Raw genomic sequence first — 23,318 nt, forward strand, 5'->3', positions numbered from 1 at the left:
CTCTCCTGGAAAAGCCAGTGCATATGGTCCTCATACCAATGAACCCTCACTTCTCATTCACTTGCTCTTATTCCTCCCACACATGGGATACAGCTGCCTTTGTTTAAAACTGATGCAATATGATTTTGTCACTTATATCATCACCTGAGCACTCTGATACCACCCTAGGAAAGCCAAGCAAGATAACATTTTTTTCAAAATAATGGGTTCAGTGGACCTTTTACAGCCATATTTAAAGCACTTCTGTCTCGCACGCACACACACACACACACAGACAGACACAGACACAACTTCCTCAACGGGATATAAAGCAAAATTTGCAAGTTGAGGGATGCAGTGCAGTGAACTTCACAGCCTGAAATATGTAAATGACATATCTGGAATATGAAACTTCAATTTTACTAGGACTTTAAATTTCAAAAGAGCCCATTGGCCAATAAGCTGCTACTGAAATCTTTGGCTCTCAAATTCCTCATTATAAAATAAAATAAGGCTGGGCATGGTGGGTCAGCACTTTGGGAGGCCAAGCCAGGTGGATCACCTGAGGTCAGGAGTTCGAGACCAGCCTGGTCAACATGGTGAAACTTCATCTCTACTAAAAATACAAAAATTAGCCAGGTGTGGTGGCGGGGTCTTACCATCCCAGTTATTCAGGAGGCGGAGGTTGCAGTGAGCTGAGATCACACCACTGAACTCCAGCCTGGTTGACAGAGTAAGACTCAGTCTCAAAAAAAAAAAAAAAAAAATTAGATTATCTCTGAAGTCTCCTCTAACTTACATTTTTTTCATAGTTCTCATTTCTTCATATATCTTTGAAGTGTTTAGACTGAGAATTAAGATTGCACATACCTACATTTAACCAATATTATAAAACATCATTGACAATGAATTTTCCTTAAGAGAGGCTTAATCAAAGTAGCTAACTGTATCTACCACAAGGAGATCCAAGATGCATTAATGCCACACACTGCTTAAGAATACATACTCAACTGTCTGAAACCTTTTTTAAGGTAAATGAAAGACACACTCTAAGTACATCAGACTTGTTTATTCCTTAGAAAAATAAGTGTGTGTTGGACAATGAAACTTCTGAGTTTTATTCGTCACTCATAAATAAAAACACAGCTATCTTTGAAATGCTTCTATTTAGAGAAGTCAGTAATGGAATGTTATACTTTCAACGCAATTTACATAACATAAAGCTCATCTATATTACTAGGAGATAATACTCTCAAACAAACCCTTTTAAAAACAGGATGGCCAGGCAAGATGGCTCTCACCTGTAATCCCAGCACTTTAGGAGGCCAAAGTGGGTGGACTCACAAGGTCAGGAGCTCGAGATCAGCCTGGCCAATATGGTAAAACCCCGTCTCTACTAAAACACAAAAATTAGCCAGGTGTGGTGGCGGGTGCCTATAGGCCCAGCTACTCAGGAGGCTGAATCAGGAGAATCTCTTGAACCCAGGGGGCAGAGGTTGCAGTGAGCCAAGATACCACCATTGCACTCCAGCTTGTGTGACAGAGCAAGACTCTGTCTCCAAAAACAAAACAAAACAAAACAAAAAAACAGGACGTCCCTAACTTTTTCAGAAACGTTTATGGATACAATCTTATATTTGTCCTTATGTTTTAGGATAATAATTCTTTCAAAAAAAAGTCCTCAAAGGTAATTATTTTTACTTTTTGGAAATTTCTGATAAATAAATCATAATTTAATGTAATATTCAGACTGTGAGAAAATTACAATATTTACTTACACATTTACATATAGCACAATGTATTGGCCAAGTATTAGTAACAGGCAATTAACAAACTAGTAAGAAAATCAGCATTTTAACCATTTGATAATCAAAAGTAGCAATGAGATTTTCTATATTATTTTCAGCCTCGCTTTAGAAATGTTTTGTCTAATCAATTCATTGATTAAAAGAAAGACAATATAATAGGAAAATTACACATATAATATATTTACAGATACATGCGTGTGTGTGTTTCAAAGAAAAAAATGCAGGCTGTAAACTAAAACCATTGAAAGCAAATTGAAAACAAAAGTGATCCTGGCTTCAGTTGTCTGGTTCTTCATACAAATTCCGATTTCCAAGTTGTGTTTTACAACTCTAGTGATAATAATTCAACCTGCAACTTTTTCTTCTCTTCCTTTCTCTTTTTCACATTGTAATTTTTGTGCCTTTTTACTGATTAAAATAGGACTTTCAGAAAGTCTTAATACTTCTCCCAAGAGAAATGAAATGAGTACAACTAGGTACTGAGTTATCATTTTTCCATTTTAGTTTTCTATATTTACCTGGTCTAAAAACACTCCAACCACGTAGTGTTTCTTCTATCCTTTTAAGTCATTTATTTTATTCAGTAAAAAGAGTAAATGGAACACTGAAAGAACTAGACCAAAATAAAGGTGAAATATACCCTTAGAAATAAAATTATCATAATTTCGGATTTTAGAATGGCCAAACATATTAACTTAAGAAAACTAACATTCAAAATTCATAGCATTGTTTTAAATAGGTTTTTATTGGAGGTCAGGGCATAATCTACTGCAAAAAGTATACTTTACTGAATGCCATATTAGTTCAAAAGAATACCAGAACTTCATGTGGCCAAAGCAGCTGAAATGTCATTACCTTCTTGATTTGGGCAGTTTGGACTAAGAAAGGGAATGCCATTGGAATTTCCACACTGTTTGTCTACCTTTGGGGAAACAGCTTGTTCTTGACACTTTTTGTTCTCTTTAGCACATTCTAATGTCACACTCTCCCCAGCAGGCTGAAATGGCCTCTCTAAATGAACCACTGGTTTCCTTGCTTCTGCTTCTTGTTCGTGTAGCAATCTCTCTACCTCCACCTCAAGCTCCAAAGTCTCTTCATCAGCTTGTACATCTAGCTGTTGCATCAACTCCTCCAACTTCTTAGCCTTTCGGAGCTCATTTTGCTGTATGATTGTACAAAGGTGTTCAGTGAGTTGCTCTTTTATCTCAGTCTTGCGCTGTAGATCTAGCTTTGCTGCAATATATTCTGCTTCAGCCCTGTCAAACCGCTTCCTGTAAGGATGTGTATAAAGATAGGGCCATCAGTTTTCCATTGAAGAAGACATTCAAAAGAGGATCTAGAAACAATAAACTCCAAAACTGGGAAAAAATATATAATGAAGATATGAATATTAATACTTTACAAACACTTGCCTACATGTTAGACAAACCAAGCAATGGCTGCTGAAACTTTCACAATAGCCTTACTTGGATTGACCTGATATAACATCTTATTCTGCACGAATGATTCTTCTTTCCAAAGCTGTTTTTGAGTGAAGGCAGGCTAAAAGGTTAATTCAGTGGTATGCTAACCCCGGAGCGGGAGGATGGGGAGTCCTGATTTGTGGTGTTTACATTTCCAAGGTATAAATACTACCACCCCATCCAATTTCAAGCTCCTAAGGTGATATTACTGAATGCAGAATTGGGAAGAGATACACAAAATCCAGATGAACTAGAGTAAGCTAGCTTCAGCATACAGCTGGTTAAATTTATGAGAAGAGAAGAGATGGAGAAAGTAGAAAATAGTATCTCAATTAATGAATTAGAAAAAAAAGAAAAATTCTGATGAAGGAGAAGAATACCGACAGTGGTTGGGAGATGAATATAAATGGGACAGATACTAGGTGAGGGCAAGAAATAAACATCAAGTAGAAAACCTCTGGATCACTATACACAGGATTTCTCAACCTTGGCACTACCGACAATTGGGGCCATATAATTATTTGTTGTGAGAAACTGTCCTATACACTGCAGGATGCTAAACAGCATCATTGGCTTCTATCCGTTAGTTGCCAGTACTTCCCAAAAGTTTTGACAACCAAAAGTGTCTCCAGATATTACCAAATGTCCATTATTGGATAAAAATGCTCTCAATTGAGAATCCCTGGGTTAAGTTGTTCTCACTCTTTCCAATACTCCTCTTACGCTCTTATTAGGAAATTTTACATATTTACACACGTATAAACTCTGTTGATAGGTAACATCAGTCTTACGTGTAGTAGGGCAATTCTACTGGAAAAGTCACCTTGCAATCTTCCTTTTTCTCTTTTGCATTAGGTCCGTACAAAAAGAAGAGTTATATCTTCATTTATTGTCTTTTGCCTTTTCTATATAATTTGTTGCTTTTCTTTCTGCCAACAAGAATGTCCTTCCTCTCTTGCAAGAGAAAAGGTTGCTTTCCAACTAGTTCTTCAATTTCATTACCACTAGCAGTTGTGATGGCCACGTTGCTTTACCTGTTATGAGTGCCTACATCAACGTAACGTAGTAAGTAGCTTCTAGTCCAAGAGTTATAGAGAAAAGGAAACAGGTATATCTTCTAATTGAGGATTCTGTCTTGGAAGAAAATACAGTGAAAACAATAAACGGCTTTCATTTTAGACAACCCAGGGTTCAAAACCTTCCTTTGACATTTATCATGTGTACCCGTTTTGGTCAAAGTTTTTTGTGGATGCAAAGAACCAGTCAAACTAGCTCAGGTAAAAATTGGGTTTTATTGTAGGATAAGAGGCAATTTCATAGTCATGTCATCAGAATCAAAGGCTATTTTCTTCAGTGCTTAGAAGCAACACATTTTCTCTCATTTTAGCTTTGAAACAGCCCAATATGGCCAACACTTGCACTCTATATCATATTCACTCCACTCAATCTCTCAGTGATCCAATTCCATACTTTCAGAGGAAAACCTGGGTTGGCCTGGCTCAGCTCAGTTTAAATAGAACTCTTAATGTCAGGTCATCCCACAAACCACCGTTCAGCCTATGGATTAAATGTACTGGAGTCGGCAGCCCATCTTTATTCTAATTAGGTACACCTCAGGGTCAGCATCCTAAGTACAAAACACAGCCAGGTTCCTGTGGATGGGGTTGGGGAAAAGCCATGCAATAATTGAAAATTCCAGTACAGTGACTCTGGGCAGTTACTTAAGCTCAGTCTGTGTTTATCTGTAAAACAATGATGATAATAATATCTCATAGGAGTTTTGAGGATTAAACAGTATAAATGGGTCAAGCTTCCATTCTTGTGCCTCAAGAAACAAATTTTCCTTTAGAGCACCAGAATAAAAAAATACTGTTGGTACATTAGTATGCTTGTATTTAAAATTAAGATTATGCAAAATCCAGGGATCTGGTATTTAAACTTGAAAAGTCATTTATATAACAGTTGTTTATATTTCCTTTTTTTCACTATAAATATAGTAAATGCAAGAATGAGAGTACACATTATATTTCAGTAACTCTCTATGTTGAAATAATTACTCTAAAGGAATTCTGCTGGATACCTAGTTCCCTTATTTCCATACTTTATAACATACCTTGTTTATGTAATGTTCTTGCAACAAGCCAAGAGCTCTGACATTCTCTATAGGTATATGAATGCCCTGCCCTGACCCTGCCTCGAACCTCCCTTCTCTGCAAGTCTGTGGTCTCCTTCAGCCAGTCAAAGTCAATTAGTAGAGATTTATAGTCTGGACTCATGAATACTGAATTGAAATTAACATCTGCAAATAGGTCCCTAGGTTTCCACTGATCTATCACCCTGGATAAATCACTCAAGATTTTGTATTCTGTTTATTTATTTAAAGTCCTTTTGGCCAGAAATATGAATATATATTCTCCTATAGAGTGATTTACGTTTAAAATATTGATTAGTTTCACAAACTGCACTAGCAGCCTATGGTCAGGTGGGTAATACCAAATTAGTATATGATGACATTCTGGAACAAAATAATAAGAGCATTATACATAACATAGTAAGACTGAGTGAACTGGAATGTAATTATAGAATTGTTATTTAAAAAAGGCATTGAATGATTTAATGAATATTGTTTTTAAAGGATCCTAGAAATTGTCTTTGTTTTGGTATCCCCTGAAATGTTTAAAAACTCAATCATTAACCCTCAGTATACCACTGGGTTCCATGTATCCACTTTTAGTTTTTCAGTTCCTTTTCTGAGCAGTTCTCACTATTTGTACAAATTAGCATTCCATGATTTATCTTTTCTTAAAAGTTTTTCATATAATGGGAAAATTTACTTATTTAAAAAAACAGAATAAAATGATCTCTATTTTGCAATTACTACATGTATTATAGAATTATTGCAATATTTTTATATTTTCTTTATCTTGAAACATTTTGCCATTTCATTGTTCTAGGAATTATTTCATCATTATTCATCAATTATTCCCATTTGTAATAAAGAGAAATAAAAATAAGAAAACAATGATCTAAAGGAATGATACAATAAATTATCACTGTTGAGCTTCTTTACTGTGCTGTACAAAGTATTATGTCACCTCCAGAAGGTATAAAAGAAAACTGAAAACACTACTTTTGTAACCTATTTTTAGTTTTTATTAAACACAGCTGAGAATATTTTTTCATTTTCTGCCTATCCAGCATTAGCGAAGTATAGAGAACTGACAAAGGAAGACATTTTACAACCGTTAGAGAAATCAAAAGATGAATGCTGTGGTAGGCTAAAAAAATAGCCTCCCAAAAACATTCACTTCCTAATTCCTGGGACCTGTGAATATTACTTTTTATGACAAATGAGTGAAAATTACCTTATATGGAAAAAGATGTGATTAAGATAAGGGTTTTGAGAAGAGTTTATTCCAGATTATCCAGTTAGACACTAAGTACAATCACATGCATCTTTTCAAGAGAAAGGTAGAGGAAGTTTTGAGAGAAGAAAAAGCAATATAACTATGGAGATAGAGAATGCAGTGGCATGGCCACAAGCCAGCAGATGCCTACAGCCACCAGAAGTTGGAAGAGGCAAGAAATGGATACCTAGAGTCTTTGAAGAAATCACAATCCAACACCTTGATTTTGGATGTGTGGCCTCCAGAAATGCAAGACAAAAAATTTCTGTTGTTTTAAGTCCCCCAGTTTGTGATTACTTATGGCAGTCCTAAGAAACTAATACAAATGCAGAGACACATTCTACACTCTAGATGTTAAAGCTGATCACATGTGAAGTCTCAGATGAATCTTCAGAAAAACATATCCTAGGTGAATTTCTCGAACTTAAGAATCAATGAGTGAAAAATATATTCTATGCACAGAAGGAAAAATGACATTATCACAGAGTTAATTTTAGTAGGGAGAACTTAAACCCAGTATTTTACAAGTATCTAGACTATCTGTGTTGCTGTAAGGATCTAACTATATTCTCTCAGCTTTTTATGTCTGTCAGTCAAACATTACTTGATACAAAGATGGTTACCATGTTTACATTTTTATTAAAATTTTAAAGTTGTTTTACACATTCCCTTTTAATCTTACTGAAAAAATATTCATAAAGTGATTTAAAAATATTTGTCCGTGGGTATAAGTTTGTGTGTTATGAGGCTGTCTATGAAACCTAGATGGTCAACAGTGACTTAAAAACATGTTCTACATGCAGTCACTCTGGATTTTATAAGCTGGTCTGCACAACATATAGCAACATTATAATCCTAGTGGTGAACAGTAGCAGTAGCAGCAGCAGCAACTCTCTCAAACTGGCTCACTCAAAGTGCTATTCTTCTTAAAGGTGTCTATCCAAACACTGCTCTACAGAAACCATTTTTAAAGCAAATTCTGGCCTATTCACTATCCAAGAACCTTTTGTGGACACAGCACTATACCAAATACTACAGAACTAAGATATTATTTTTATTTAAAAAAAGAAAAATCAAGGCAATCTCTCATAAAAACTGACTGTCCTAGGGATTATCTTCCACTCAAAATCTGGACCATAATATTTTCCTACCAATCTGTAATTTCTCAATAACCACAAATGCAAATTAGAAAATGATACCTTAATCTTATGCATGAACAAGACACACTATGGTTCTAGTCACAACTGTCTGTTTCCCTGACTGAATGCAAGAGCTTCGACTTAAAAATAGCAGCATTTGGCCAGGCGTGGTGGCTCACAGCTATAATCCCAGAACTTTGGGAGGCTAAGGAGGCGGATCACCTGAGGTTAGGAGTTCGAGACCAGCCTGGCCAACATGATGAAACCCCACCTCTATTAAAAATACAAAAAATTAGCTGTGCATGGAGGTGGGTACTTGTAGTCCCAGCTACTCAGGAGGCTGAGGCAGGAGAATCACTTGAACCTGGGAGGTGGAGTTTGCAGTGAGCCAAAATCACGCCACTGCACTCCAGCCTGGGAAATAAGAGCGAAACTCCATGCCTGTCTGTCTGTCTGTCTGTCTCTCTCTCTCTCTCTCTATCTATCTATATATGTGTATGTATGTGTGTGTGTGTGTGTGTGTGTGTGTGTGTATATATATATATATATATATATATATATACACACAGACATATATATAAAATATAAAGATAGCAGCACACAACATCTACTTACATTCAACTACATCAATATTAGTACCATGAGAAAGTGTCATCTGTTACTTACTAAAGATGTAAAACCTTACTAAAATTTCATTTAGGATACTTATAGACTATAGGATGTTTTCTCCTTTAGTAATCCCACCTTCTTTGTGGTTCTTAGATGGCCATAACTATAACATTTCTTACATAATATTCAATATGAAAAGGCATCTTTCTTCACTTTCCAGTAGGACAGAATTAAAATCAAATTACTTTTCTACTGAGGTACCTAGTACTACACCTTGTAATATGAATTATTCATATAAATGGCTACAAAGGCATACACATGTTCCTCTGGAAAACTTATATTACAGAGAATAAAATATGCTACAAATCAAGGCTTAGTTTAATGTTAAATAAAATCTGTTACCTCTTTTAATGACCTTATTAATGAAAACCTGGAACCTTTGGATATCAGCTACTGACGGCATTAACTTAGGTAGTTAATTAATAAAGACAACCCATTAAGTCGAAAAGCATATGGTCCAACAACCATTACAAAAATCACAAGGACAACCACTAGCCTCTTTCTTAAACACTCAACAGTTAATTAAAAACCACAATCAAGCATTTCCGCTTTAATAAATTGTTATATAAACATTCTGATGTTGTGGTTCACCCTGGCCTAATGAGGCATTCTGATTGATTTCTGGCGTAACAGAGTAAGATACAAAACTGAGTCATTAACACAGAATTCCCTTGTGAAAAAAGACAAACCAGGATGATTAAAGCAATGTTGAAAGGGCTGAAAACCCTGAAATTGGACATAATTTTTTGCCCTTTTATCTGTCTGTAAAGTTCATGTAATTCATTACATGTGTTAGTTCATTTTAGAAATACTCCATGGCTTTTTTCTCTTTTAAAAAATGTAAATGGTTGAAACCAAAGAAACATATATCAAACCATTTCATACAGAGTATAATTGAAAATAAAAAAGGAAAAATATTTCAAATTTCTAAGACAGAGGATATGCTTTAAAATATTCATAAGCTTTTAAAAAATAAACTAGATTCTCTTACTCTGATGAAAGCTAAAGTGAGAACTAGGCTTCAATCCTATAGGACCATATCAAGTATCAAAAATTTTAATGGAAAGAACACAGACTTGGTGTTAAAATAACAGTGTTGAGCAAATCACTCAGATATTTACTAGATCCTGAAAGATGAATAAAAAAACTTCCAAACATTAAATAGCTGATGGTTTAGCAGCAAAGACTAAAATGCAAATAATAATGTAAATGTAAATAAATAATGCAAGAATGTCATACAAACAAGGTTAACTAGTAGGGCAGAGTTACAGGAGACTTACAGAGTTACTGAAGAGGAGACACTTGAATTAGTAGGAAAGAGGAATAAATGCAGCACTGAATGGGGTCGTTTGAGGCCTAAATGATGATACATACATAAAAGCCCCTGGAACAGCTGGCAATAAACATTAATTAAATAATACTCCTTGTTCATATTCAACTTCCCCAACTCACCGAGCATATGAATAGTCTAAGCTGGCCTGATCAATCCGGTTCCTGAGAATTCCAATGTCAGCTGATACCATGTCATCTAAAGCCTGCAGCTCCTTCTGGATCCGCTTTAGTTTCATGGTCTCTGCCTGAGTTCTTTTGGATCTAGAAAATCAGATATGTAAGTTTTGGAAAATAAGAACATTTTAAAACCATATGTCCATATTCAATGTAAGTGAAAAAGCAAAATAGTATGTATATGTTTATAATTTATATATATTTAGAAGTTAAAAAAAATCAGAAAAATTGAAATAAAATAAATGCTAGTTAACATTTGAATTTTCCAAATTTTGTATGTGCATATATTTCATAAACAAAGCAACAAATAAGACTAAAAAAACTCAGCAAATAGTTCATTTGTATATTTACATTCATTCTGTAAGGAGAACAAACACTAAAAGAATATATCTGCATTCTCTTCACACTGAAACATTCAACAGAGCTTTCCAAATTTCTAGTCTTCAATTCTTCTTCTTGCTAAGCCCATTTTCATTTGTTTGATACTTACTTGATATTAAGAACAGATAGATGCCTATACTAAACCATGTCTTTATACATCTGAAAACATCTATTTAGTTTTAACTTTCTTGGGACCCATTTCCCCAAACTTTTATTGCTTTGATTCTTGTTCTCTAGGAAAATGACTAGTCCCCAAAATTCTTTATGGAGCTGAACATCAAAACACTCATTTTCCTTACATAAAAGTATATCCAACCTCATCATCTCTCAATCCCCTCTTCCAAGTACAATATATACCTAAGAAACGGAACAAGCAAATATAAAAGCAACTCTTTAATCATGATTTCACTCATTTCAAATTTACACACACATTGTGAAGGAAGAAGAAAATTCCCCACATAAACCCACTATGTTACATAGCACATTATCTTGATTTCTACTCTTATGCATTTACCTTTCCTTTCTGCCTACAAAAGTTCACTGAACAGTATGATTCTTTTACTTCAAGTACTCCATTGTCCATTTATTAATAATTCAAACATGGTATATTTCCTTACACTTCTGTTTATACTGATACTGGTGCTTTCTGTCTAAAACCAAAAGCACTGACGACAACTGCCAAGCCTGTACATCTTTTTGTAAAACCACAGTAAATAGCCTTCCCATCTCTTAGAAATTGAAGACTACTAAAATGCTTTAATTATTTTCAAATAATCACTTATTTAAAAAAAGAGGGCACTACTCTTTTATCTCTTGGTTTTTTTCCCTTGAAACACAGTCACTCGGTGAGTTGCAAATTTCCTATGCTTCAAGAAAGATCAAGGTGTACCAGCAGTAGAAAAAGAAAACCATCATTTTTCAAACACACTCACTCCTCTTGTAGACAAAATTCTGAACTACTCTTATACCCATCCCCTTCTGTCCACCTTTTCTCCTGCCCCTACACGTACTCTAGCCTCAAGCAGTAATAGTCTGACAGACTTTTCTGGAAGTCTAAAAAGAAAATGACACTAAATGCTCCCTTGCATTTAGTTTTCACTATTTTCAACCATTAATTTATTGACTAAGCTTAGTTTCCTAAGGCCGCAGGAAATTAGACAGAAACAACAAACTAAAAGGAAGAGCAGCAAGAGTGATGGGGGATGGGAAGAATGAGACAAATGGGAATGTTGTAGTGTGGGGCTGGGACAATGCTGTAAATGTGAAGAGGCTGCTGATAGATGCTGGAAGGTGAAAACAAAACTGAATCTCACACAGTGCTCATAATAATGACCCTGAGTCATCAATGAAAAGTTAAACTATATCACCTATCTTCTACTTGCAGAGGTAGGGCAAATTATTTAAGAAAAATGCACAAAGGAAACACAAGATTCACAGGAGCATGTCACTTATGTAGAAAACCTTATTCTTCTACACAACAAATGATTAAGACCTCCCTACATAAAAATTAAAACTTGCATTTGTTGCTAATTTACATATACTGATGGCTATTTACTGCTTCCCTTATGAATGTATAGATGGTTAAAACTGGAAGCACTAATGAAGGTCTTTAAGTTTTAACTGCAACTATATTTACAAATTTAATATGCTCTATGCTTAAAAAGTCCTCCTTAAAATAAATTGTAACTGGAATTTCAGCATCACTTACAAAAGATAGTTTGTTTAGTTAGCCTCAAAAGTAATGGCTGAAGAAAAAATCAGTTTATTAGAAGAGACAAGGGAAAATAAATACAACACATGACAGAACTGGTTACAAGTTACAAACAGCCTCTTCTGGTTCAGGTGCCTCACCTTTCTGCAATAGCTTTAGCCAAAAGAGCTTTTTTACGTTTATTTTTCTCTTCCATTAGCCGTTGTTCTTGTTGGAGGACTTCCCAACGAGATTTTTCTTCCCTGGGGGCAAAAAAAGCATAAAAATGGGTTTATGAAAGAAACTGCTACCCTATCCCACACCTTACCACTCTCAGTCCCCTAAGTATAAAATTTAATCAAGAAGATTTATGTATACGTTCTTTCAAAAGTCCTCTTAAAAGAAACCCATCTGCAGTTCATTATTTTGTTCTAATGGGAACAAAGACTATGATCTGAAGTAAAGAGGCTTACATAAATTGGACCTCTGAAATCCATTATATGTATATAATCTAAGAACCCACAAACTGGAAGCCAGAATACTGTGGCATGTTTTTAGGAGTACAAAGAAATTTGTGTAAGTTAATTATGTATTATATGCAGAATGGAGATTAAAATAAATTGGTCTGTAGCTGATGTCATATTATTTATACCTTTTACAGTTTTCTATAAAGTCTCCATCACCGTAACATGCTTCAGACAATAACCAATGTTTATGTCATATATTAATATTTTATTTCAATTTGTTCACTTTTTCCCAACTCTTAGACTTTTTTTTTTTTTTCCTTTTTGTGGAGAATGGGGTCTCACTGTATTACCCAAGCAGGTCTCGAACTCCGAGGCTCAAGCTGTCCTCTCGCCTCTGCCTCCCTAAATGCTGGGATTACAGGTGTGAACCACTATGCCCAGCCCAACTCAGACATTTTCAAACAAATTAAAACACTAAGACTAAGACTGGAATGCTGGGCTAAAGAAAAAATTCACAGATCTGAAAACATGTATTATCTTACAATCTGTCCAATTCTAAAATAAATATATTTAAACTTCCCATAAAGTCACGAGCTTGATGTCAACTCAGATTAAATAAGGAATTGGCAAAGCTATTTATTCCTATTACTGTCACTTCCTATAGCCATTATATCGTGGCTATTCCCAAATCTAGTAACCACTTTCAAAATTGTCCTTTTCTCTCCATTCCTACACCTTTTGACTTAGTGTTGGGACTGGTCATCTCTCACTTCTATTGTAGGCATCTCCTCATCAGGCACTTTAGTTCCACAGCTCACCCTGCACTCTCTCCCAAATGATCTACAACAGTGACATCTGGAATTTCTCTAACCATTATTTTGACTGAGGCCTTCAGCCGTCAGAGAGCTTAATGGTATCTTGCTGCATCAGTGGACTTGCTAGGCAGGCATCCCCTGCCTCAGATCCTTCCTCACTTCTTTAATTTTCTACTCTTCATCCCCTGCTTCTGATTCTTCCTCATTTCTTTTCTTTCTTTCTTTCTTTTTTTTTTTTTGAGACAGAGTCTTACTCTGTTGCCCAGGCTAGAGTGCAGCAGCACAATCTCGGCTCACTGCAATCTTCACTTCCCAGGTTCAAGTGATTCTTGTGTCTTGGTCACCCAAGTAGCTGGGACTACAGGCATGCACCACCACATCCAGCTAATTTTTTTGTATTTTTGGTAGAGATGGGGATTCCCTGTATTGGCCAGGCTGGTCTCAAACTCCTGGCCTCAAGTGATGCACCCACCTCAGCCTCCCAAAGTGCGCGTATTACAGGTGTGAGCCACCATGCCTGGCCTCCCTCCTCATTTCTTTAATTCTCTACTACTCTCTGGTTTATCCTTTGCCACCTCTCCCAGAGAAATTAGGTTATCACTGCTGAGCATTCTCTACTACATAGCTTCCCTTTCTCCTCCTTAAAACCTCAGAATTTTTCCTTTACATGAATGGTTTTAATTACACGTCTTTTATGAAAATTCTTCCAAGTATCTAAAAAAAGAATAAATTTCCCTATGACATCAAATCTGAATTGTCCAGCTCAATGTAAATTCACCTCCTACTTGTCTCAGGCCTTTGCCAGTAAACTACACTTAGAGACACTTAAATGTATGCACTTGTTCAATGTAGGTTTCATAATTCATCTGGTTTTATAACTCTTGTCAAAATGATTTCTTAGTTGGAAACCCCTAGTGGTCAGGAAGCATTTTAAACTCACAGGATAAAATCTGGATCAGCAGAGATTAAAAAGATGTCAGAGATTAGAAAAAAATTAAAATGATACTTTGAAAGGAACTCAGAAAAGGGAAAACAGAGACAAATGTCATTCCTTCTCTGTGAGTGACAAATCAGGAGGAAACCAAGAAATCAGAGTATATATTAAAACATAAGATATCAAATAAAACATTCTAAGAATTTTTAAATAAAAAAATGGTATCTTCCACAAGAATAGTGCAGCTAAATTAAATTGTGAAGGCTGTTTCTAAGACAAAGACAGTAAAGAAAATAAAAAGGAATCTAATGATGAAATGAGTTACATAATTAGTCCCCTAAATTTCCTTTACTCTCTCCTTTGACCATCCCTTCATGTCTCTCCACAAGTTCCAATTTCTGGGCCAATGGAAATAGTATGGAAGTTGGAGAAAGGGGTCAATTTGGGGAGAAGCATTATGCATATAAGAACTGCTTCTGCTGAGTGTAAAGGGTATAAACTTTGGATCTAGACAGACTTATATGTAAATCTCAACTTTACTACCTACTAGCAGTGTATTAGCTTTAGCAAGGTATCAACTTTTCTGAGTCCCAAATACCTCATCTATAAAGTTTAAATAATAAGCATGCATTGTAAGGCTGTTAATGAAGACTAAATAACAAAACACACAGATTGCCTAATAGTGTCCAGCTTATATGTAGGTGGTAGCTATTTTTCAAAAGTTTATTCACCACATTTCTAGAACTGAATATATGAGAGAGAAAATATTAAAATAAACAAATTATATTCCTCAAAGCCCATTGGAAAAAAATGGTTTACATTAAAAAGTCTTATAGACATTTCATATAGACTTACTAACAATTCCACTTTCTTTTTCTCCAATTTGCAATCTGGCTTTGGAGGTAGAATGTCAGCATTGTTGTAATCATGGGAATTCTCAAGTCCCAGTTCCTTTGGTTGACTTCCAATGCCCTGTGGTTGTCCATCACCAACAGGAGAGGTGAGAATGAAATGATCAGGAAGCACAGGGGAAGAAAAAGGTGGTTTTTGAAGGTTAACTCTCTGTTTTGGTGGTGAAAGCAGCTGCTCTGGAAGTAATGAGGTTGACCCATCTTGAAGCCCAAGTTTTTGGCTTTGCTCTACAAGGGCTTTTTCTCGCTGAAGTTGTTGTCGACTTTTCTTTGCAGGAAGACGTCGCTGTGGTTCAAATGGATCTATGTAAACGAAAAGAGAGAAAAATTTCTCTGTATGAGTAGCATATAATTATAATTCCTCTAAGAAAATAAAAAATTAACATTAAACTTTGGTAATTCCAGTGGTTCTCTCAACCTATTCTCTATCTTAAAAGCCTAGGGAAAACCAGCCATCTTCCTTAGAGTTTCTATAGTTTTCAGATCATAATGTTAATATTTAACAGAAACTGCCCATCTCTTAATTTATTTTCAGAGAAAGGCCATCCGTCTGTGAGTTAGGTGAGTCACAAAGTGTTGTTTCTTTTTCAATTTGATTTCGTAATTGTCAAAAGAAATCAACTAATTTTGACCAAACCAGGAAGGTGATTGAATTATCTGGTTTTAAATTTGATTTATGGTTCTGTCTGCTCTCCTGAAACAAAATGGTAGTTGCATTTTCAAATGGGATTACCCTCTCTTAACTTTTAACTGCTTTCAGGGCACTTTGATACATATGTGATATGTACAAAGATGCTATAACAAGAATGTAATTGAGTAGTCTCTTATTTCTAGGAAGGCTAGTTAACTTTATGTTTTCCTTCATTTTACAGAACAATCCAAGGTTGTACTCCCAAAGCCTAGTCAGGCTCTAATCAATGCATTCAACCTAATTTTAATAGTAGCCTGAGCAAAACAATAGAACATAAAACAACTGGGGGGAAATATTTTTTAAGTTATAAATGAAATAATAATACTTCTTTTATACTTTTTGGACTGTCCGCACCAGTGTTAACAACTTAGGGCAGACAACTGGAAAATCTGACTGACATTCATACTATATTTAATAAGCTGTATACATAGCATTCTCTTTAAAATGCCTGGGAAGTGAAATTCTGAGTCCTTGTAAACGAACAACTCTAAGGGGACTTTCAAATTCGGCATAGTGACTTTTGAGGCAAAACAAGCTTATTATTTGAGTTTCCCAAAGTATAGTTGAAAGCTCTAGAGTCACAATTCCAGCTTTGCTTCTTCCCAGCTCAGTGACCTCAGGTAAGTCAATTATTTATTCAGTATGTCAGTTTCCTCATCTATCAAACTGGTTGAAAAATTAACCTGCTCTACTCAATGCATGAAGCTGGTGTAAGAATTAAATGAGACAGGTACAGAATATTTTTTAAAATACAAAATATTTTTTAAAAGACTGAAGCACTATCGAAAGCAAATGTTATTGTTGACGTTAGCCAGAACACAAAGTATCCTGTATCTTGCAACAAGAACACATTCTGGGCTCTGATCTTTATTCACGCCATCAAAAATACATCACTTAGCCTGCTTACCTTCCTGCTGAACTCATTAGCTGAATTATTAATAGTTCCTCTGAAATTCAGGTAATAACTTATATTTTATTTTGTATTTTTACAGAACCTACCTACAAGACTGAAAATGCTAACCTTAAACAATAAGCAAATCAGGCCACTTAAACACAGAATATACTGTTTCCCACACTGTGTATTAGGGGCTGCAAATGTCAAGGAGACTGAGAAGCGTAAGTCTAGTGTAAAGGGTCACCTTTACGGTTCATAGTCACCTTTAGATAATTGCTATCATTAAAACATTTAGCTCAGCATAGCCAGATATTTTGATTTTTATGATTACAATTTAGACTTTATGTAAAATATCTTGATTTTTAAATGTAGGGAACTATATTAATCAGGAAAATCTAGATTATGCTGTAGGGACAAATCGTAGTGGTTTTAAACCGCAAGTTTTATGTTTCATTAATGCCATGTGCCAACTAAAGGCTAACAGAGAGGTTCTGCTGATAAGTCTCTCAGGGCTCTAGGGTGACTGTACAGTCAGTATTTAGTGTTGCTAGTCACCACAACACAGGAAGAAGAGCTCAGGAAGGTCTTGCTACAGCAATTAATTGCTCTGTCCCGGTAGTGACATAACACTTCTGCTCACAATTCAATGGCTCATCTAGTACACGGACCTACCCCCAAACAAAGCCAACAAGCACAGCTGGCTTGGCAAACAACACAATGATTATCATCATTATTAATTTAAAAGAAATGTAAAGACTGGATAAAAGAAAGAGAGAAGAAGAAAGAAAGGAACGAAAGAGGGAGGGAAGAAGGGAAAGAAAGGAAGGCAGGCAGGCAGGAAAAAAGGAGAAAAAAAGGAAGAAGGGGGAAGGAAGGAGGCAAAGCTGAAAAGGGTTTTGGGTTAAATTAAGCCATACATTTTTGGGTTAAATTAAGCCAATGGGTTACCAGTTTGTGATAAATGCTCCGCATCCTTTATTTAAGCCCTGCTCCCTCCGCCCCAGAAAACTATCATTTGAATCATGTTAATTATTCCCTTCCTTCTCTAATAGTCATATTGCATCTACAAATATTTCTAAAAAGTGTTTACTTAGTTGTTTTAACTTTTTAAAAAGGGTTTTGTGCTGTACATCTATTTTACTTAATACTACACTGTCAATAGTCATTCATATTGTCCATGTTGCAGCAGTCATTCATTTTGTTGTATAACATTTCTTCGTGTCAATAAACTAGAGTCTACTGATCTTCTTCCACTGATGGACATTTAGGTTGCTTACAGGTTTTTGCTTTGGTAAATTTCAATATTGTGTCTCTTATTTTACATGTACTGTGCAAGAATTTGCTTAGGGTATTATATAAATAATAATATTTAGAACTATTGGGTCACAAAAAATGCTTTCCAAAGTGTATTCCCTCTAGTAATGTATGAGATACTGTGGATGCACTTTCTCTTTAATATACAATACTGTCAGATGTTTTAATTTTTGTCAATCAAATGGGTGTAAAATAGTACCTCACTGTGTTCTTGATTTATAATTCTCTGCTTCTTGGTGGTGATCTCTTCATATTTCCTTTCCTAGAAAATATTCATGATTTTTGTTGACTATTCTTTTGGCTTGTATTTTTCATATATTAGCAGAAAACAATTAGAAAATACAATCAAAAGAAAGATATTTCAATAACAGAAATTATCACTTATCTAGGAACAAATATAACAAAAGGATGTCTAATACCTTTACAGGGAAAACTCTAAAATTTATTAAGAGACTTTAAAGAAGTAAAGTCTCTTAATAAATGGAAACATATACCATGTTAGTGGTAATGCTAATAATATAAAATGAAATTGATCTAAAGATTCAATGAAATTGCCATCCAAATTCCTAATGGGTTTTCCATTAAATTTGGTAAAATTATTAAAATTTGTATATGAAAAGATAGAAGATCAAGGGTAGTGGCCAGGTGTGGTGTCTCATGTCTATAATCCCAGCACTTTGGGAGACCGAGGCGGGTGGGCCACCTGAGGTCAGGAGTTCAGGACCAGCCTGACCAATAAGGTGAAACCCCATCTCTACTAAAAATAAAAAAATTAGCCAGGTGTAGTGGTGGACACCTGTAAACCCAGCTACTCCAGAGGCTGAGGCAGGGGAATTGCTTGAACCTGGGAGACAGAGGTTGCGGTAAGCCAAGATTACGCCATTGCAGGTAACAAAGGGAGACTCTGTCTCAATAAACAAAAAAAGCATAGCAAGGCTTCTTCTAAAGAAGAGCTAGAGTACCAGACTACTAGATACTAGGAATATTATGAGGCTTTACAACAGTGTGGTATTGGCACAGGAATAAACAAATGACTGGTGCAACAGAACAAAGATTCATACATGTATGAAGCACTGGTATATGACAAAAGTAGGATGATAATCAACAGCAAAAGGTGGAATTATTTAATAAATAGACCTGGGAGAAAATGGTTATCTCTATGGAAAAGATAAAATCAGAGCCATATCTCATATCATATAAAACAAAAGTTCTTAATAGAAAACACAGATTAACGTAGATCTTGTAGTAGGAAACTGATTTCTTAAAATGCAGAAAATGTTGGTTATTTTAAAAAGGTTGACATGTTTGAATATATAAAAATTAAGGTCTGGCATGGTGGCTCATGCCTGTAATAATCCCAGCACTTTGGGAGGCTGAAGGGGGAGAACTGCTTGAGCCCAGGAGTTTGAGACCAACTTAGGAAAAACAGCAAGATCCTATCCCTACAGAAAAAAAAAAAAAAAAAAAGGAAAAAGAAGAAAAAAAGAAAATTAGCCTGGTGTGATGGCATACACCTGTAATCCCAGCTACTTGGGAGGCTGAGGCAGGAGGATCGCTTGAGCCAGGAGTTCAAGGATAGAGTCAGCTATGATCACGCTACTGCATTGCAGCCTGGACAACAGAGTGAGAGCCAGTCTCAAAAAATAAAACAAAATATTTTGTTTATCAAAAAGATAACAGTGAAAAGACAAGTTAAAAACTGGGAGAAGATATTCATAATGTAATGGCAAAAAATCAGTATGAGGAATAACTCTCCTGAATAATTTATTTAACTAGAAATTGACAGCATGTGGCTGTACTGCTTTCTTCCAATTTTTCATTATGAAATAGATCGTACATCAAATATATGTATGTGTCACACACATACACACACACACACACACACACACACTCTTCCAATCTATATCAATTATTTAAAGAAAGTTTAAGAAATAAAATATGACTGTAGAAGTAACTACTGTTTAAGAATAGATATAATCCCCCTTTTAAAAGACACAAGAGAATTGTATTTCCCGTACCCCAAGTTATATTACTTGCTCTTGGTAAATAAAATGTAAGTAGGAGTGACACCTGTCATTTACTGATGAAAGCATTTAATTGCCCATGTTCAATTTTCAATCTGCTTTTCTTCCTACCATGGTGAACTCCTACATGACAGCACCAAAAGATGGAGTGACCGTGGAACATAGTCACCTGCCAAACCCACATTAAACATGAAACTAGAGTGAAAACCAAATCTTTATTTTAAACAATTGACATATTAGGGGTATTTGTTACTTTAGCTTAACTTGCCTTAACCTGATTTCATAATTATCAATACCTCTGAAATTCCCTATATATTTGCCTCTCCCTGATCACATTTCCTTGCCTCCCCACCATATACAATCATACGTCACTTAACAATGGGATACATTCTGACAAATGTGTTGTTAGGCAATTTTGTCCCTGTGCAAACATCAGAGAGTGTTATGTACACAAACCTAGATGGCATAGGCTACTATATACTTAGGCTATATGGTACACCCTTTTGCTCCTAAGCTCCAAACCTGTACAGTATGTCATTATACTGAAGACTGCAGGCAATTATAACAATGTTATTTGTGTATCTAAACATGGAAAAAGTATAGTAAAAACTGAGTATTACAATATTATCAGATCACCACTGTATATGTGGTCCACTGCTAACTGAAATACTGTTATAGAGTGCATGACTGTATATATTATACATACAGCTGACCCTTGGTATATGAGGATAATTGGTTCCAGGATCCTCAGGTATACCAAAATCGATGTATACTCAAGTCCCACAGTTGGCATTGTGAAAACCACATATACTAAAAGTTGGCCCTCCATATACTCAGGTTTTGCATCCCCCAAATACTACATTTTTTAAATGCACATTTGTGTGTAAGTGAACCCTCACAGTTCAAACCTGTGTTGCTTAAGGGCCAAGTGTAATTAGATATACTGTATTAACAAACATGTTAATGCACGTGGCTAGAGTTAATATTAATATATTCCCACCAACTGTACAGTAGCCTACTAGATGAGTATACCACAATTTATTTATCCATTCTCTTACTAATGAACACTTTGGTTGTTTCCAACTTCTTAATATTATAAACAAGACTATTAACAACATTCTTGACCATGTTCCTCAATGCACACACAGGGGTCTTCAGAGTACTATTGTCCTTATTTTTGCTGGCAACCAACTTCATCTTCCCAGATTATTCAATATATTTTTAAGGACAGAGAACAGCTAGAAGTGGCCTTAAAATTAAAGAACCAAATCTTCTAATTTTACAAATAAGGAATCCATAGTGAAAAGATTTAGAGGCAGAGCTGGGAGTTCTATATGCCAATCACTGTGTTGGGCTATGAGAAAACAATGATGTTAACATATTTTCCGTGCTCGAGGTGGTCACAAACTAGTGATTGGTTTCCACACTCTACAGTGGGCCTTGAAGTTCAGGTCCTTACCATCTTCCATCTACCTCCAATTGCAGAGATATTTCAAAACAGACTTCTACATAATGAATATACTGTTTAATTTAGATTTTTATATTAAGTTGTATTTACCCTGGAAAATGCACCTCTGCTAACACACAACCTTTGTGAAATCTTCCCAAGCTCCATCCAATCCTCAGCAGAGTGAGTTTCCTCCTGTCTCTGAAACAAGCTCTTGTAATATCCACTATCACATAATTTTATGATTTGTCTTCTCATGAGACCACTGGAGTCAGACTAGAGGTCAGGGCACTTGTAGCCGGTACATCAGAATAAGTGAATGGATGGTGAAAACACAGAGTAAAAGAATTTGATTATATCAAGCAACACAGAGTCAATTAACCACATGGTGTGGTATAACCTTTATGATAGTTTTTAAAGTCCCCTGGACTAGTCAAAATGTCCCCAGTAGATACAATCTACATTGGCCCTATCGTACTAATGTACTTCTTTTATCACTTGTCTGCCCTAGATTATTCTCACATCTATGCTAAAAATGTAAAAGCTACCAGATCAACATCCAATTCCCCCACAAACACTAAATAAAAGATTTCATTTTCTTTCAAAATAAAGTATTTGAATTAAGGTACCAAGAGTGATGTAAACTTGTCACAGAAATTGTGTGCACTACCAGGATAGCCATACAGATCATTGCGAAATTTCAACCACAAGCAAAGTGCAACTAATATTACTAAGTCTTCCATAAACAATCAGCAATTCCTTCATCAAAAACAACTGTACAAGCCCATTCAATTATTACTCTATAAAGCCAGAGATAGAAGCACAAGATTAGCTTACTCCATAGTCAGTAGGACTGTATGTATATAAACAAATCAAGTCTTCACATCTACCCTCTCAAAGACCCTTTTGGTTTGCTGATTCTCAAAAATTGGGAAGAACTGCAAAAATCATCAGGCAACCAGTGTAACACTCCCGGTGAATTGTGAAAAGTACTGATTTTTTGCCTTTATTCAGATGCCTGTGATTTTTTTTTTCCCAATCTGCTTCTATAAATTTATCACAATTCTGATACGGTGTGCGCCCTTCCTCCTTCTTTTACCCTGACCCTAACCTTCCAGCCGTAGATGCGTGCAGCAATCCTCCCTAATGGAGACACCACGGCTATAGGCGCACTACCTCTCCCAAGTCCCATTCCCTTCAGAAGGAAAGAGTCAAATCCCTGCAGTGTATTCCTGGGCCCTCTTTCCTAAGAGATGATCCCAGTCCTCCGGCTTGCCCCTCCTGCCGTGGCTCCCAGTACTTCCACCTGAGAAATCTCTTCAATCCAGTCCACACTTAACAGCGCCTTCCGCTAACACAAACTTAACCACTTCCACGCCCCCTTCCCTCGCCAACGCTGCATCCCCGTCCCTTCCCCTTAAAACCCAAGAGTTTAATCACTGCAAACCCATCTTGTTACCTTTAGTCTGCTTTAGTCTCCTCAGCTCCTCCTCAGAGAAGCCTGCCCAACCCTGTGCCATCGGCCTGGGACACCGGCACCCCCAAAAGTGCCCAAATCTCAGAGCCCTGACTGCCAACACTGCTAACCAGCGCATCCGGGTTTTTCCTCGGCCGCGGCGAATCAGCCAATCAGTGCGTCGGACTCCAAACACAGGGTCCTCTCTCTCCGGGCCTCAGGGTCCGGCTCCCTTCCTGGCTGCCTTCGGCAGTGCCTGACAAACTGCCCAAGGAAAACTTTCCCTTGGCTTGCATCTGCTTGCTCTCCCTCTCTCGTTGTG

The 23,318-nt window shown here is 36.1% G+C and overlaps 1 protein-coding gene across 2 annotated transcripts; it reads right to left on the minus strand.

Annotated features, from left to right (window-relative positions):
• Positions 1-1,029: 1,029 nt before the first annotated feature.
• GORAB (golgin, RAB6 interacting) lies at positions 1,030-23,153 on the minus strand. 2 transcript variants are annotated; one of them, XM_003925382.3, is made up of 5 exons: positions 23,000-23,153; positions 15,118-15,472; positions 12,204-12,305; positions 9,918-10,058; positions 1,030-3,058 (listed from the first exon to the last, which is right to left on the minus strand). In XM_003925382.3, exons 1-5 carry the CDS (start codon positions 23,133-23,135, stop codon positions 2,611-2,613), a joined length of 1,182 nt encoding a protein of 393 aa, XP_003925431.1. In that variant the 5' UTR covers positions 23,136-23,153; the 3' UTR covers positions 1,030-2,610. The 2 variants fall into 2 exon arrangements, with proteins under 2 accessions (XP_003925431.1, XP_039316098.1); XM_039460164.2 differs by lacking the exon at positions 23,000-23,153 and having other exon boundaries at positions 15,114-15,202.
• Positions 23,154-23,318: the final 165 nt, after the last annotated feature.

Source organism: Saimiri boliviensis, chromosome 19 (assembly GCF_048565385.1).
Source record: "Saimiri boliviensis isolate mSaiBol1 chromosome 19, mSaiBol1.pri, whole genome shotgun sequence".
NCBI classification, from domain to species: Eukaryota; Metazoa; Chordata; class Mammalia; order Primates; family Cebidae; genus Saimiri; species Saimiri boliviensis.

Coding starts and splice junctions, on each gene's coding strand:
- GORAB (XM_003925382.3), bottom strand. CDS start 23,135: ATGCGCTGGTTAGCAGTGTTGGCAGTCAGGGCTCTGAGATTTGGGCAC. Junction 15,473..22,999: donor GAGACTAAAGCAGACTAAAG/GTAACAAGATGG, acceptor TCGTTTACATAG/ATCCATTTGAACCACAGCGA. Junction 3,059..9,917: donor TTAGACTATTCATATGCTCG/GTGAGTTGGGGA, acceptor ACATCCTTACAG/GAAGCGGTTTGACAGGGCTG.